This window comes from Pinus tabuliformis, chromosome J (assembly GCF_031772625.1).
Source record: "Pinus tabuliformis cultivar Carrire ecotype Pingquan chromosome J, CPIR1, whole genome shotgun sequence".
Classification (NCBI taxonomy): Eukaryota; Viridiplantae; Streptophyta; class Pinopsida; order Pinales; family Pinaceae; genus Pinus; species Pinus tabuliformis.
This window is the reverse complement of record NC_142295.1, coordinates 1,206,798,077-1,206,814,056: the sequence shown is the minus strand read 5'-3', so window position 1 is coordinate 1,206,814,056 and position 15,980 is coordinate 1,206,798,077. Positions and strand designations below refer to the sequence as shown.

The window sequence follows — 15,980 nt, the reverse complement described above, 5'->3', positions numbered from 1 at the left end:
CGGTCCATCCGAGGGAGCTTGATGATTTATTATCGGGGAGATGGAAAGTTCTTGTTAAGTGCAACAAAATTCCCATCCTGGCCTTTTAAAATTTTATAAAGACACTAGTGAAAGATAAAATGCCTCAGACCCCTTCGTCACCATACCCATGAGGACACATGGCACGATTTCATTGGACAAAGGACACAGTGGCAACATGATGTCAGCATGTCAGGGCACCAATAGGGACATGACATGTGCCATGTAGATTTGGCATTTTTGGGTGGCCAAGTGAGCTGAAAATGGGTGACACATGGCATAATGAAAGCATGACACGTGGCAGATAAGTGCATGTGGTAGACACGTCAACGGGGCATGACACATCACCACGGCGAGTTAACCACGACGGTTTCCAAACGAGCTTCAAGTTTAATCACTGAGGTGACAGGGAGTCCGGAGGTGGTGGCATATAGGTTAGCGCATAAGGTGGCATAAGCAGATCAATCAACAGATGACCCTACTAGACATGTAATCCTGGAGGATTGACCCTTAACAATCTTTATTGCAACACCAAGTTTTATTTCTAGTGAAATAAGGTCGGGGGCTAAATACGCAATCTAGAACGAGGTTTTGTGCTTGATAGGTGACCAAGGGTGCATGTGTTTAACGCTGAAGTCTGCTAAAGAGTTGATGTAAAGCACGTAGGCCTTCAGGGTTTAAGAAATGACTTAGGCTATGAGGTCTTAGCACAAAAGCGTTATGGGTATAAGTTCAAACGTATGAATGAGTTGGCGGCGAAATTTGGTGGATTCCACCAAAACTTGAAGTATGCCAAAAACTGGAATAACAGCACATGAACAAGTTGATATCTATTTGGCGGCATGGACAAACTTATCATAGTATTTGGTAATTTTGGCCAACTTGAATAGTTCACCAGTTTTGGAAATGCGGATAGAACCTCATCTAAACCCTGAAAAAATACAGAATTGAGGAAATTAGTAGTTAAACTCAGTGTCTCACCTTAGAACAAGCAGATCAAAGTATGAAGACTTCATGAACACATCATGAAGACTTAGCAAAAGTAGTATATAAACAAAATTAAGGATTCATGCACGGTGAAGAGCTGAACTTAACTAAAGTTAAAAATATCATCCCAAATTCTTTAGGAGCATAATTGAATTAGCAAGAAGGTGGTTATTGTGGTTGTTTCTATTGTTGGTGTGTGTCAGTGAATTGATCAGAGATCAAAGAAGGTGTTGAAGGTGATTTGTAGTGATTGTAAGAGGTGAGATTGTTTTGTTTTATGAGAAAGAGGCCTTCATGATTTGAATTTGAAAATGGAATGACAAATGAATTAAGGAGGTTAGGAACGTGGCAACTTGCAAATCAAGGGTAGTAGCTCCTTTCAATGATAGCTGATAAATCAGGGGTAACAACTCCTTTCAGTGGTAGGTGATAAAACCAAGAGTAATAGCTCCTTTCAGTGGAAGCTGATAAATTAGGGAGTAATAGCTTCATTTTGGTAGATGCCAGAGAGCATTGTAAAAGCAAGTTGAAGATTTCCTTTGTGAATGTAATTGAATAAAAGGATTGAAGAATCTATGTTGTTAATATGTGCTTTTGATGTTGAATCTTGTGATGCTTATATGCATGGTTTCTGAGGTGTTTATGGTTGTGTTAGTATTTCTTGATTTGTGAAATGAAATTTTCAAGATTCTCAAACTATTGATTCAGTACTATCCTGATTTCTAACAAGTAATGCTACAAGTTTAACTGTGTGAGAAGTGGAGGCAAATACAACATACACTAGACTCAATATTGAATAAATGACGACAATTTATTTTCTTTCTTGCTTGGATTTCTCATTTGTGCATCCTTTTAGTTGGAGTAACAAGGCTTTGAACCTTGTGAAGAAATCTTGAATGTTTTCGAAAATTCTTGGATCTAATCACTTGAGCTCATTTTTAAATCTCTGATCCACATTTCATCCTACTTCCCCAAGGGAGTCTTGAAAGTGGTCCAAAATTCATTTGGAATGGAGCATGCTTCAACATGAAACATTAATGCTAGAGAAATTTATAAGTATAAGAAATTGAAGGTCCCTTCCATGCGGTTGAAATATTTGAATTTTTCAATTATAGAACTTAATTCATTTTTCAAAATATTTATTACCATTTTTTAATTAATTTTTAATGGACTATATATCCAATAGTTAATAGTTTATTTTTGTATTTTTTAATTTCTCATTTTCAATTTATTTTTTTATTATGTCAATAACCTTGTCTATGTTGAAAAGAGAGAGTTAGATTTTAAGTATTTTTATAAATATTAAGTATATTTTCCAGATTTAGTAAAAAATAATACTTTTAGTCATTAATTAAGTTATTTTTATTTTATAAATAGAGATTTTTTTTAAGAGAATATTAGATTTTAGAGTAATTGTTTCGTAAATATTATATGTATTTTCCAAATTTAATAAAAACTAATATTTTTAGTCATTAATTAAGTTATTTTTTTTTTTTAAATAAATATTTATAATTATTTACATTTTTAATTTTTTTTAATCATATAAATAACTTTCATATCCAATTTTTAAAATTTTCCACAATTATTTATATTGATATCCTAAATCTATAAACATTTACCAACCCTTTAATTCATATAATTAACTTAATTATAATATTTTTATTTCTTTTAAAAATCAATATTCTATTTTATTTTAAAAATATATCTAATCCAATAGCATATACCTTTTCCGGTTTAAGAATAACTCACATTTAAAAAGTAACATCATAATGTAAGGGGTTTGTGTTTTATCAACTAATTATTTTCCTAACAACCTCTTTAAAATTTTCTTAATTGTCTTTAAAGATTTTTGAAATTCTGACACTCTCGCGACAACTATAGAAAATTATTGGTATAAATTTCCAACTCAAATGTTTAACTTTTTTGCATTCATTGCACATAGTATAAAAGGTTGTCGTATTATCTACATAGAAGTTAGAATTATGATTAAATCATTTTTAAAAGGAGTTATATCCAATTTATCACTATTAAATATGTTGATGGATATGTCTTTATGTTAGTTATCGTTATCTTTATTTTTTATATTAAATTTTATTTTGGATAGGTGCAAAGTTTATTTAAAACATTAAAATGCTTATAAGTACTTTGATACCTTTTATGCTTTGTTAACAACAATGACATCATTAACTTAAATTAATATTAAGAGAAAAATATGAAGTCACTTTATTTTCTTTTATTTAATTTTTAATGACATTGATTTTTTAGTTATTTTTAATTCTTGATTTTATGAAATAGTTAAATTATTTTATATCGTGATTAATTTAAATAAAATAGTTAAATTATTTTATATTTTGATTAATTTAAAATTTAGCGTTGTATTTTTTAATAAGTTCATAATTTTTGTTTGGTTTAAAATGAGTTTTTGAAAAAGATTTCTAATACTTGAGTTGAGTATATTTAATAACTTAAACTTATGATTACAAGAAATTTATGTCATATTTATGATAAATTTGACTAGAAGAGAATTAAAATGGAGAATATTTAGACTAGGCCTTTATAAGTAATAGTTGTGTTATGAATCTTCTACCTTATGGTCTTTTTCTAGACAATATTTTGGACAATTTTGTTTTATATCAAACAATGATTGCTAGAATTAATGTTTACATTAGTAGATTTAGTTTGGGTTTGTTGGAGGGCATTGAGATATTTTTCCAACCACAATATCCAAGTTTGGAACTAGTTGCAGAGTTGCATCGCACTCCAAATATATAAATATATTGTCCTGATGATGAGTGACACCTGCTGGCTTGAGACGTTGACTAACAAATTTTAATGTGATGGACCTGGAAATATTAGATCAAATTTTCTCTACTTATAGAAGCCTTTACTCTGATATATATATTGTATTTGAGTAGTTTGAATATATGAATAGTTTTATGTTGTGCAAACAAAATTCTTTGTTAGTATCATAGCTTAGCTCTAGGCATAACTCTCTTATGGAAGGGCCCAAGAATGCTAAAGAATATGTGGGTATAATAGTTTATGGTGTGTTTTAGTGTGAGATTGTATGTGTGTTTTGTGTGGGACTTGAAGTTGCATAGAGTTTGTGCTTAGAGAACATGAGTTGTCCACATCATCTAGCTTGTGACGAAAATGATTGGCTTCCTAAAGTGGTTATTTCCACAAAATTTCTATTTCCACTGGATCTTGTATTTAGTTTTGGAAGAAGCATGAGAGGCAAGCCATCTCGAACATCCTCCCTTGATATCAAAGATGGTAGCTTTGGATTTAACTCCCTTAAGGGAGGGCCTAGGAATAAGAGAGAAATGTGAGAGTAATTTGTTGTAGGAATAGGTTAGCGTAACTGTGTAAGAATTTCCTTTTCTCTGTCAATAATTTTTATGCAAATATTATTTTGCAACAGAACTTGGCTATGATGGCAGTGAAGAAACCCATGTAAAACTCGCATATGTGAACCAGGGGTTCAGGAGATGGAAGATCCTGTGATTTGTAGTATTACCGGTCGGTCAACTATGCCATGAAAGCCTCCAATGGCTCATGCATTTTTTGCATGAGGTCAAATATCAAGGACAACATGTCGTGAGAGATGTTATTCATTTTTTAGTGGCCCATCAATAGAGGAGACTTTGGGATAGATAAATCTTGAAAATAGACAGGGAGATCAACAAATTATTTCCCTCGTGGTCAAAAAATTTTGTGGTTTGAAGGGACATGATATCATGGGAATTTCGTAGTGGGAACCACCCATGGTAGGGTGAATCAGTATTATCAAGTCAATAATATTTCATTTCCATACTCAGATTCATATACGCTTCTTCAGTTAATGGAACTTGCGCGTATACGCAACTTTTCTTAAGGCAACTAGCGTATATCCTACAAACTTATGATTCAGTTAATTTTTCATATGTTGATCTTTAATCAATGCATTAGAACCATATAAACAGTGCCCAGGTGCAATAAAACAGAACAGACAATCACACACACATGAACACGAGATATAAGGTGGAAACCCAATGTGGGTGAAAACCACCTGCTGCAATCGTCTCTATCTTCTTTTTAATAAGAAAATCCTTTTTATAATTTTTGTATTGGTGCAGTCTTATACTAGTACGCATGCTTCTACCTGTAGAAGGCTACAACCTTCTCTCGTTCTCCAGTTTCTCTTGGAAAGGGAGCTACAACACCCTAGCTCTTGTATTAGGTGATATGATTACTAGGACGTAGGTGTCGGCCTACAGAAGGCTACAACCTTCTCTTTTCTTCCAGGGACCACGTTTCATAAATTTTCAGACTGGATCCATCAATAACATCATTCAAACATCAAATACATCTGCATCAATCAATCTCCTTTGCACCAACCACAACTGAATCAATCAATCACTTTTCAAAATGCTGTAACCAGAATACAGTAACCAGAAATAGTAACAAGAACCCAGAACACTGTAATAGCAAACAGAAGTAGCTAAAACATATTTTATGAGGTATACGCTACTTCACTGTGTCGAACCTGCGTACATACGCTGTTTTCTCAAGGCGAACTTGCGTACAGATCTGCAAATCAAATTTAAGATGTATACGTCGTTTTGATATGCAGAACCAGTGTGTATACGCGCCTTTGCTAAAGTGAACCTGCGTACAGATCTGTAAATGATGATTTAAACTTTACAACAATTCCAGACAACAGTTATACCCAAATCATCATACAACATGCGCCAATTATTCAGAGAAAAGAACAAAACCACACAAAGATACTTCTCTTCAAGCCTTAAGATCTTGACCCATTATTAGATCTTATCCTTCATCTAGCACTAAGGTCCATCCTTGATTCAGATCCAGCTGTGCACATAACCCAATAACCTGTATTCTATATCTTTCTCTTCATTAGATATTCAATTCATGAGTGCCTTTGCCTAATGATCTTCTCCTCCTTTTATAGTCTTAGGCCTTACTCAATACCATGGACCAAAACCACTTAGAACCAATACCTTGGACCAAATACCTGGGGTCAACACTTCGGACAGGATACCTTGGACCAATACCATGGATCAAAATACCATGGACCAAATACCATGGACCAAAACTAAGTTTTCCAACATGTACGCGCCTTTCCTTCCGTGAAAGTGCGTGTGTACGCTATACGCGCCTTTTGGTCTGCGAACTCGCGTGTACACACAGCTTGGTCAATGGAGAACCTGCGTATACCTCTTTTTCTTCATTCTGTGAGTTTGAACTGTGATCTGTCATCTGAGTGAGTTGCCATCAAGGACAACACCTGTGTCATAGTGCCAAATCTGTGTCATAATGCCAACAGTAGGAATAGGTTAGCGTAAGTATGTAAGAATTTCCTTTTTTTTCTGTGAATAATTTTTATGCAAATATTATTTTGCAACAGAACTTGGCTGTGATGGCAGTGAAGAAACCCATGTAAAAATCGCATATGCGAACTAGGTGTTTAGGAGATGGAAGATCCTGTGATTCGTAGTATTACTGGTCGGTCAACTATGCCATGAAAGCCTCCAATGGCTCATGCATTTTCTACATGAGGTCAAATATCAAGGACATGTCGTGAGAGATGTTATTCATGTTTTAGTGGCCCGTCAATAGAGGAGACTTTGGGACAGATAAATCTTGAAAATAGACAGGGAGATCAACAATTTCTTTCTCTCGTGGTAAAAAATTTGGTGGTTTGAAGGGACATGATATCATGGGAATTTTGTAGTGGGAACCACCCGTGGCATAGCTTAATTACATAAGGAATACTGCCATATGATCAGTTGGATTCGTTCTTCTTTTAAAAGTAGAAAGGAATTATTTAATAACAAGGAGAACCTTCAGGAGTGGCCAAGATTAGGCACAAGGGTTTCGTCATCAGCCAAAGATCCTATTGGGAGAACTTCACTAAATCATGGTGTTGGAGGTTCTCAAAATAATGTCCCCAAGATCTGTGTTGACTGCAAGACAACCAAGATGCCTCTTTGGAGAAGTGGTCCATAAGGTCCCAAGTCTTTGTGTAGTGTTTGGAGGATTCTATATAGAAAGGCTAAGCCATCCCTCTCTGCATTTGGGAACAATAATCACATTGCAACAAAAGCTTGTAATTCCACATGCCCTAATTTAACATAAACTAGATGGCAATTGAGAAGAAAGGGAAGAAAGTTTAATGTGCATTTCAAGAGACGAAGAAGACTATCAATATCATCATTGACAAAGCTCTCTCTGAGTCCCATATGAAAGCTAATGATTCCCATTCTACCTTTCAAAATTAGGGGACTGATGGGACTCAATTTTGATGTCACTTTCGCAGAGGCCATGGAGAAAATGAGCAACTTTGGGTTTTGTTGTGATGAGTTTTATTGGATTTTTTATTAAGTTATTTGTTTTCCTTTTTTTATACATAAGTTAGTGTGTAAAATTATATGATGAAGAATCATAGAACAAAGTAGAATAATTTTAATTAGTAGTTGTTGACATTATTTGGTGCCACAAGTACACATTACTGTTTTAATTGTGTTTATAATCTGTTATAAGCTAGTGGTGCTTGTTATTCTTCGATGCTTTAAGAACATTGGTTACAGGTTATTATTATGTGTTTGTAAGCTTGTGTACATGAAAAAGGTCAAGTTGTATAGGTGATTGCTACATGCATTCTGTAATTAAACCACTTACCTATATAACTGTTAATATTATAGTTTGTCGCATTTTGACAAATGGAAGTATGTTAATAGAATGATTCAATATCTTGACTATTTTTTGGGGTATGCCAAGAATCGTCTATCCTACAAAGACGTCAATGATGGTAAGAAACAATGTATCTTAAATGGATCAAGTGGTGGCTTGAAGTTGGTGGTGAAGAAAGAGTTAGTCTATGATATTACATAGTGGAAAGAAGTGCCTAGGAGGACTAGACTAAGGAAAGATCTAAGTGAATTATGTTTATGTGATTTCAGGATTGTTCCTTGCAATGTAAGCATTAAGGGACGGTGTTAGGATTAGTGCTTACATTTGTAAATTTAATATGGGTTCACTGGAGGGTGTTAAGATATTATTTCAACCATAATGTGGATCTCGCTCCAACTATATAAGTGTATTGTATTTGGGTAGTTTGAATATATGTAAGAGTTTTATGGTGTGCAAATAAAAGTCTTTGTGAGATTTATTGGAATGAGAAGTTTGAGTTGTTAAAACTTAAATATATATAATCCAACTGTTGCACGCTTTGCATGGTTTTTCATGGTAGTGAATCCATTCATATATTCAAAAAACACATTCTAAAGAATTAAAAACGATGAAGTTACCAAAAATTGTATCATCAAATTCATATAAAAAAGAAGAAAACAAAATGTAAAATAGTTAAATTTGGCCAATTAACTAATTTAAAGCCATAGTTTAAATCTTCAACATTTTGTTTATTTTCTATGCAGTTTCTCCAATCAGTTTTGTCCGAATTTATTAGAGATTTGTTAAAATCACAAATTCAAATTATTAAATATTAATTTTTTTTAATTAATTAAACTGCATTATTTATAATTTATAAATATATAATAAATATATAAACTTAATAATAACTAGAATGTTTTATTCATTTCAGTCCTATATGGAAAGATTTATGGATGACTGATAATTATGACTTTATTGGATTTATTAGTTTATTAAGAAAGTTCCATATATATCACTAAATTTTTTCATTATAAAATATGTTGTCCAATGGTTTATATTTTGACGGATTATAGCATTTTACAATTCCATGAATTACCTGCTCTGAGTGTTACTAGCATCCCAGCTTAATGATTTTTTTGTTGTTGAAGATATGATAACATTACTGAATATGGTTTGAAGATTTCTGTGGTATGGTTTTTGAGAGATTGAATTCGGATATTCCACAGTATTTATTTCGACAAATAAAAAATGAACATTCTGGAATATCCGAATTCAATCTCTTAACATCACTGATTGTTTACAATTTTTTATTTTTTTTATTTAAATTTAGAACTTTGAGATGCAATATGTTTCCGCCTTCTCCCTATACTATGGAATTATGAATATGCTGAATATATGTTTTATTTTGTGAGAAGCATGACAACAATTTTAGGAAAATACCGAATGTTCCAAGAAGCCACTGAAACATCTGGTCCAACGTCGCTTCAAAACGTAAAGGTACGCTTTACTGAACCAATTCCTTTGGAGAATAAATATTTTTATTTTTCGAAAAAATAGATGCTCATTACAGTGATATATTGCTTAAACATTTAAGCTATTTTAATTAGAAATAAAGCATATGTTATGCACTAGCAAAAACGAATTTTGTGCAGAAGTTAGATTTATTAATATAGTAAGTAAAAGTAATATTATTATTATTTTTTTTTAATTAATTAGCGTAGTTTTTTTAATCCAAATGTATGTATGTATGTATGTATGTATGTATGTATGTATGTATGTATGTATGTATGTATGTATGTATGTATAAATAATAGATAAATAAGTATATAAATAGAAGTGTAAGTTGTAATATATTTTTTATTTTATATTTTTAAGAGATAAATAAATATATAAATAGAAGTGTAAGTTGCAATATAGTAATAAAAGGAAGAAGAAAGGGATAACAACAACAACTATTTTCTTTTTGGATGGGGAGTCCATTAGTGGGGGGGGTGACCACATGATTGTCATTTTACTTTGGATGTATGTCTAAGGCCTTCATCGCTTATTAGTATTATAGTGGTGAATGTCAGGAGGACTGATGCTTCTAGAGGTAGTATGAACTCTTTCCTAGCCAATGCAAATATGATAACCATTTTAAGGGAATTATGAGATAGTACTACAGGGATTGGATTTATAGAGCCCTAAATGGTAAGTGTAGAAATTTATGGGGTAGTACCAAATGATGCTCCCATTATGAATTTTATTAGAATTAGGGACTTGGATATACAAGGGTGGTAGGAGGCATTCTACTAATTTGAAAATTTTCAATAATAAAAAGTGGCCTCCCTAGAATCAATGTGTTACTGACCTCCCGATCTCTTCGAGGAATAAGGTATTAGGTTTCCTTCTTCTTTTCCTCTTAATCTACACTTTTCATAGTGTCTAGTTTGAGCGTTATAGGAAGGTTATTGACCTTTTATATGCTTCTCAAGGGTTAGGTGACCTACTTTGGATATGTGTGATTTCCTCTATGTTTAAAGTTTTGGGTCTTGGTGTTTGGGTTAAGTTTCCAAACTCGTACTAATTTTGTTTGTCCTTTCATATGGGGATTGGCTTCCCATGCTACTTAGTCGTTTCTTTCAAGGTAGGGGAAAAGGAAAGGGAAAAATGTTAGTGTTTTTTCTAAGAATGCCTTAGGGTCTAGGGATTTGAGGCATAAGACTAGAGTAGAGAAAGAGGCTAGGGGGGTAGAGAAGCTCTTCCATGAGTGGAGTCCTGATTTGACTAAGACTAAAATAGAAGAATTGGAAAAAAGGGTTCAGGGAAAAAGGAAGTCTTTGAGTGAAGAACAAGTTCTAAAGGGAATTGGATGGGTGGGTTAAGGGCTTGGTTCACTCTAGAACCCAAGAGAAAATGGTTGTTTTTAGGAAAGTAGAGACTTATTGACTAGTCAAAATTCTCAAAACATAGGCATTTGTAGAAAAAGAGGAGAAGCTTTTGGATTTTCTCCACACAATTATGATCTTTGAAGAAATGTTTGAAGTCATCTATAAAATTGTCTTTGCGATAGTTATGAAATTGGAGGGAACAAAAGCTAACCCCATTAATCTTGAGGATTGCATGAAACCTTTTAGATATAGGAAGCATGAATAAGGGGAGCAAAAGGAGCCACTAGACTAGCCCAATGATGCTCGGGCCTTACCACTCATAGTTTGAAGCCTAATTTGTCTATTTTTATCAGTAGTTTCTATGCACAAAAATAAGAATTTATGTTATATGTTGTTATATAATGTATATAGGCTCATAGAACAATTTATCTAAAGTTCATTTAGAAATACTTTGATATCCCATCAATGGAGAACCTAGTTTCTACTTAACCAGGCCTCCACCCAAGACTAAAATAGTCTCTTTCCTATATATAATGTGAAGTAATCCATGGATGTTTTAACTTAAAAAAAATACAAACATTATCATCATCATAATCATCAATATTATCACAAAATTTAAAGTCATAGTTTAAATAGATGTCGAATTGTGTAGGACCTTTTTGTTTGTTAAATAAAGGACAATAAATGAGATAACCTCCTTAGTTTACAACATGTACATACCTTTTATCCATTCAAATTTAACCTTCAGAAGTTTGGAAACTTAATTAGCAATGGTAGTATAATGCCACCCCATTTTTACTTTCCCCATAAATCTTATTTAATGTTTTTCATAATTTTAAATAAGAATTTATGTAAACTTTACATATTAGATCAAATGTGAATTAAGGTAATATAATTATAAGTAAATTTGTAATTTAAGTAGTGTGGCCAACCTTATTGTTGTCAATAATTATATTGTAGATTACTTGGATAATTTTATGTAAGTACTTGTTTCAAAGAATTATTAAAATTATATAAAGCATTTATGAAAGCATCATTTAAACTTCAATATGGATATTAACCAATGAATATTATTGACTCAAAAAGCTTAAAGCATTAAAAAATAAAACAATACAAAAATATCATACTATATAATTACAAATCTTGGCGATTCAAGTAGCGAAATCAGTTTCCATTAAGAGCTTTGATATTAAAGATTATTTAGCAATTTGGGTCAACATTGAATCATAAATGTTCCTAGAATAGACATAGAAAAGAATAACAATAGAACTATATGTATTATCTATGTATTCAATACAAGAGGATGTTAGCTATACATAACATACCTAACCCACTAAGCATCATTAAGGAGGTGGGTAATCAAAATATTCATCTTAAAAATAGATCAAAAACTACTTTTCAACTCACAATTATATTTTTATAACAAAGAGCTTCCCAAAAATTATAATTTTGCTTAAATATGAATATGAGGTGGAAAGTTATGACCTCTAAAGATTATTAGGCTTTCTTTCTCTTTCTACCACATCATCATCCACGCTCTCAATAGGTCAACATGTCCTACATGACATCCATACCTTGCCCATTAGACATGGTATGGTCCTCTCTTGGTGTCCATGCATAATGAGGTAGAAACTCTTTGTTTTTGCATACCATCACTCTCGTACATATTTTTCTTCATCACTAATACACCTTTTCCCTCATTAGTGATTTCCAAGATTCCTTCCTTATCGGCAATTTTCACGGTTCTTTCCTCATTGGAGGTCTCCGAGTTTGTTTCTTTATCAATGATTTCAAAGATTCTTGGTCTTCTCTAAAACTATTTAATGTAAAGGAGAGTCAACCTCATATAGTATATAAATACACCCTACATTTTTATAGAGTTGGCACCCCTCTTTCTCCCTCACAAGTGACAAGTTTTAATTGTAGATAATTTTTTTTTCCATTCATCACAAGAATTCCTTAGATTATACTATATAGTAAAATAAAAGACTAAGGTAATGGTTCGATTGGAAACAAAAGGAAATTTATCCATTCCATATTTACCATTCATTAAGATGATGCAAGTAAAAGGTAAGTTTTTTGAAGAAAGACACATAAAATATGGAGCAAGAAATTTAAATGATTTCATGCCATTCATATCATAAGGATGTATACTAGACACGTACTCGAGACTTCATGCTTTCTTAGTTAGAAATCCAAACAAATGAGGCCCAAAACAACTCTTTGTCAAATTTTAAAAGAATAATACAAATTGGTTGTCCAAGATCAAATATGATGTGCACAAAACAACACTATGTAATATTCATGATTATTAAATGGTAAAATAATGAAATGAATTTGTCCTATTGGATTGAGATGGGGCTCCTCTGGTCCATATATATAGTAAACAAATACAACCTAGAAGACGGAAGGAAGAGAAACAAGGATCAACCTTACATTAAAAAAAATCAAACAATAAGGCTAGATGATCAAGTAGGCTAAGAAGAAATACAAAAGGGAAATGGTTCAAAAGGATATATACTCACAAAAATGAAAGTGGAAATTCATGGATGGAGTCTCCTCTCTACTTATCACTGAACATATTAAATTATGCATGTAGAATAGTATCCCAAACTAATATCAAGAAGAAATGAATATTCCCGTAAAATTTTCATCCTTGACAAGCTTAATATGGTTGGTACCATAAAGTCTTAGGTCCATTACACCATGTCTACCCTCAACCTAGATGGGATATTAGGGTAACCTCATCCCATGTCTAGAAATCCTAGTGGTTTCCACTTTGTCATGGATTTGCCTTTGAGGGTCCCAAAAGAGACTTGACAAATTTTGAAATTGCTTTTGCTTCTCACTCAAGTAGAGGGGTAGAAGATGAAGTGATAATGAGATGTTTTGCTCTATCCTTAAGTGGGTATGCTAAGGAATGGTTTCAAACTCTCTCAGAAAAGTATAGACTCATGGGCTGATTTCATAAATGTCTTGTCATTTAGATGGATTGAGGAAAGATGCATCATGGATCTATACAAACATTTCCTCTTAGTAAAAAAATAAGCATTCGAGGGTATTATGGAATTCAACTAAAGGTTTAATTATTTAATATCCATAATACCTAAAAATATGAAACGTTTTGATGAACTAATCCTCTCCACATACCTTCGGGAATTTGAGGGATAAGTATCATAACACCTTATGAATAAAGATCCTGTAACAATTACGCAAGCCTAGGATAGTGTTATCAAAATACATGACAATATGACGCCTAAGCTTCTTGAGCCTCAAATGATTTTTGTTTCCTCAAGTGACTTTAACATAGATGTCAAACGCATATTTGTAGAATTTATGCCCATTTTGATGAACCATTATAAAGCCATTGCTACCTAGATTAAAAAATTTGAAGAAGATAAAAATGAGCATCAAATTCCTGATGAGCATCTTGAGAGTTGGGATGTATAGGAATATAATGAGTTGATTCTCCTATTATTTTATACACCCAAAAATTTGATGAAGGGAACCTCCCATTATTCATAACCCTTGAAGTTAATGGCTTCTTGTTATACAAGTTCATGCTTGGTTTAGGGGCTTTGACTAATATAATTCCCCGAGAAATCATGAAAGAATTAAAATTGGATGTTACAAGGTCGTATAGAAATTTATGTGGAACTGGAATAAGGGTTGTTGAAGTGTGTGGGATAATAGAAAATGTATATACTTTTTTACATGGACATCCTGAAAGGAAAATATCTATGAATGCTATTATGATTAATATTCCTGATGTATGGGGGATGTTGTTGTCTAGGGAGTGGGAAACCAACCTAGGGGACACAAACCAAATGGACATGTCATATGTATAGGTCCCTATGGGAGAGAAATCCTATACCCTATTTTTTAGGCAACCCTGAACTTGGCCTTTAGTAGAACAACAATGTGTTATTCTCAATATATACCAAGAAGAATACTGTGGGTGTGGGGATTGGAGGATATTAGCTAAGGCAAACTCACCTAAGCAGGATGTGGACAAGATTTGCGGCTTGCTCTACGTACGGCTCAGGGGTAGGGATAGTCTTGATTTCTCCTTCTAATAGGCCCTTAATTTCAGTATTAGGCCCTTAATTTTGTATTTGATCTCAGTGGTATGGTGAATACCTTGGTGAAAGTGCAACAATGATGTTGTAGCAATAAAGATCTCAATAGTGCAGCAATAAAGATGATATAAATAGTGACAAGGAAGAATAATGGTGTCTTGGTCTTGGAGTGGGAGAGAGGGTCAAGTGTCAAGGTCTTGGTGTTCGTCAATTGGAATCTCTATAAGAAGAATTACGTGCGGGTTTTCTTCTCCAAGAGGGAGAGGGTTTGGCCTTGGAAGAATGCCAACTTCTTGAGTTCTTGTCTCTTTGTTTTGATATCAAGTTGATGAAGTAAAAATACACACTAATAATAAGAAGAAGATCAAGATAAGTTAAATTATAAAAAGCACTTCACAAATTGTTATCAAGTCTAGAAGAATCTTACTAATGCTAACTATCCTAGATTCTTCAACATGGTATCAGAGCTAAGGTCCTGAAGTCAAATAAAGGGAAGAAAAAGAGACATACAAGGATCTGTCTTTAAGGACATCAAAGCATGTTGAAAGGATTAAAGGAGCAAGTATACAACAAGCAGGTCTACAGTAGTCATGGAGTATCAACTTCAGTAATTACAGTCATGCACTCAACTCATGCATGGGTTGATGGAGTATATCAGTGATCCTCTCTTCTTTATCACTAAACCTTCTCCATGCCATAAAAGATAGCCTCATGTGTGTGTGTGTCTATATACATATATATAGATATATATAGATATATATTGCAAAACTAATCTAAGGAATACCTCACAATCCATGATTACATCACTCTCTCAATATAGTTATTGCATCAAGGCAGTTTCGGTGGTGAGATTGTCCACCTATACAATGTCACCCACAATTTAGTTATGTTAGTGATTGAAAAGTTTGGGCTCTCAATACATTGCCTCTCTACACAATGCACATAGACATCATTGCATAATGCCATATCAATATACTTGTCACAGTCTCAAATTATTTCTATGATTATGATCTCAATAGCATGGTTCTCGGACCAGAACATAGTATCACGAACATGTCAACAATATGTTGACATCAAAAGTACCTTAAAATGACTTGGGAAGGTCGTGAAGTAGTCCCGGTGATGTCAAGACCACTAATGTCATGGTACTAGAAGGCCTCCAAGGAAGTCATGATGAAAGGATACTAATGATGGGAAGCTTAAGCAAAAGAAGCATCAAGGTGAAGATCTCCTCTTCACACACAAAGTAAGTATCTTTCAATTTTATAATTAGATTTGGTTAAATGATGTCATGATTGCAAGGGATTTATAAATTGGTTAGATAATCAAAAGTCCTTGCATAGAATAA

At 33.1% G+C, this 15,980-nt stretch overlaps 1 protein-coding gene across 2 annotated transcripts in view; it reads left to right on the top strand.

Moving 5' to 3' along the window:
• LOC149231468 (agamous-like MADS-box protein AGL11) overlaps nucleotides 1–15,980 on the top strand; it is a 454,736-nt gene that overhangs the window by 150,636 nt on the left and 288,120 nt on the right. For both annotated transcript variants that reach the window (XM_089376313.1, XM_089376312.1), the window contains exon 2: nucleotides 9,099–9,180. In XM_089376313.1, coding sequence (XP_089232439.1) covers nucleotides 9,099–9,180 — 82 coding nt within the window. The remainder of the gene's footprint in view (nucleotides 1–9,098; nucleotides 9,181–15,980) is intronic.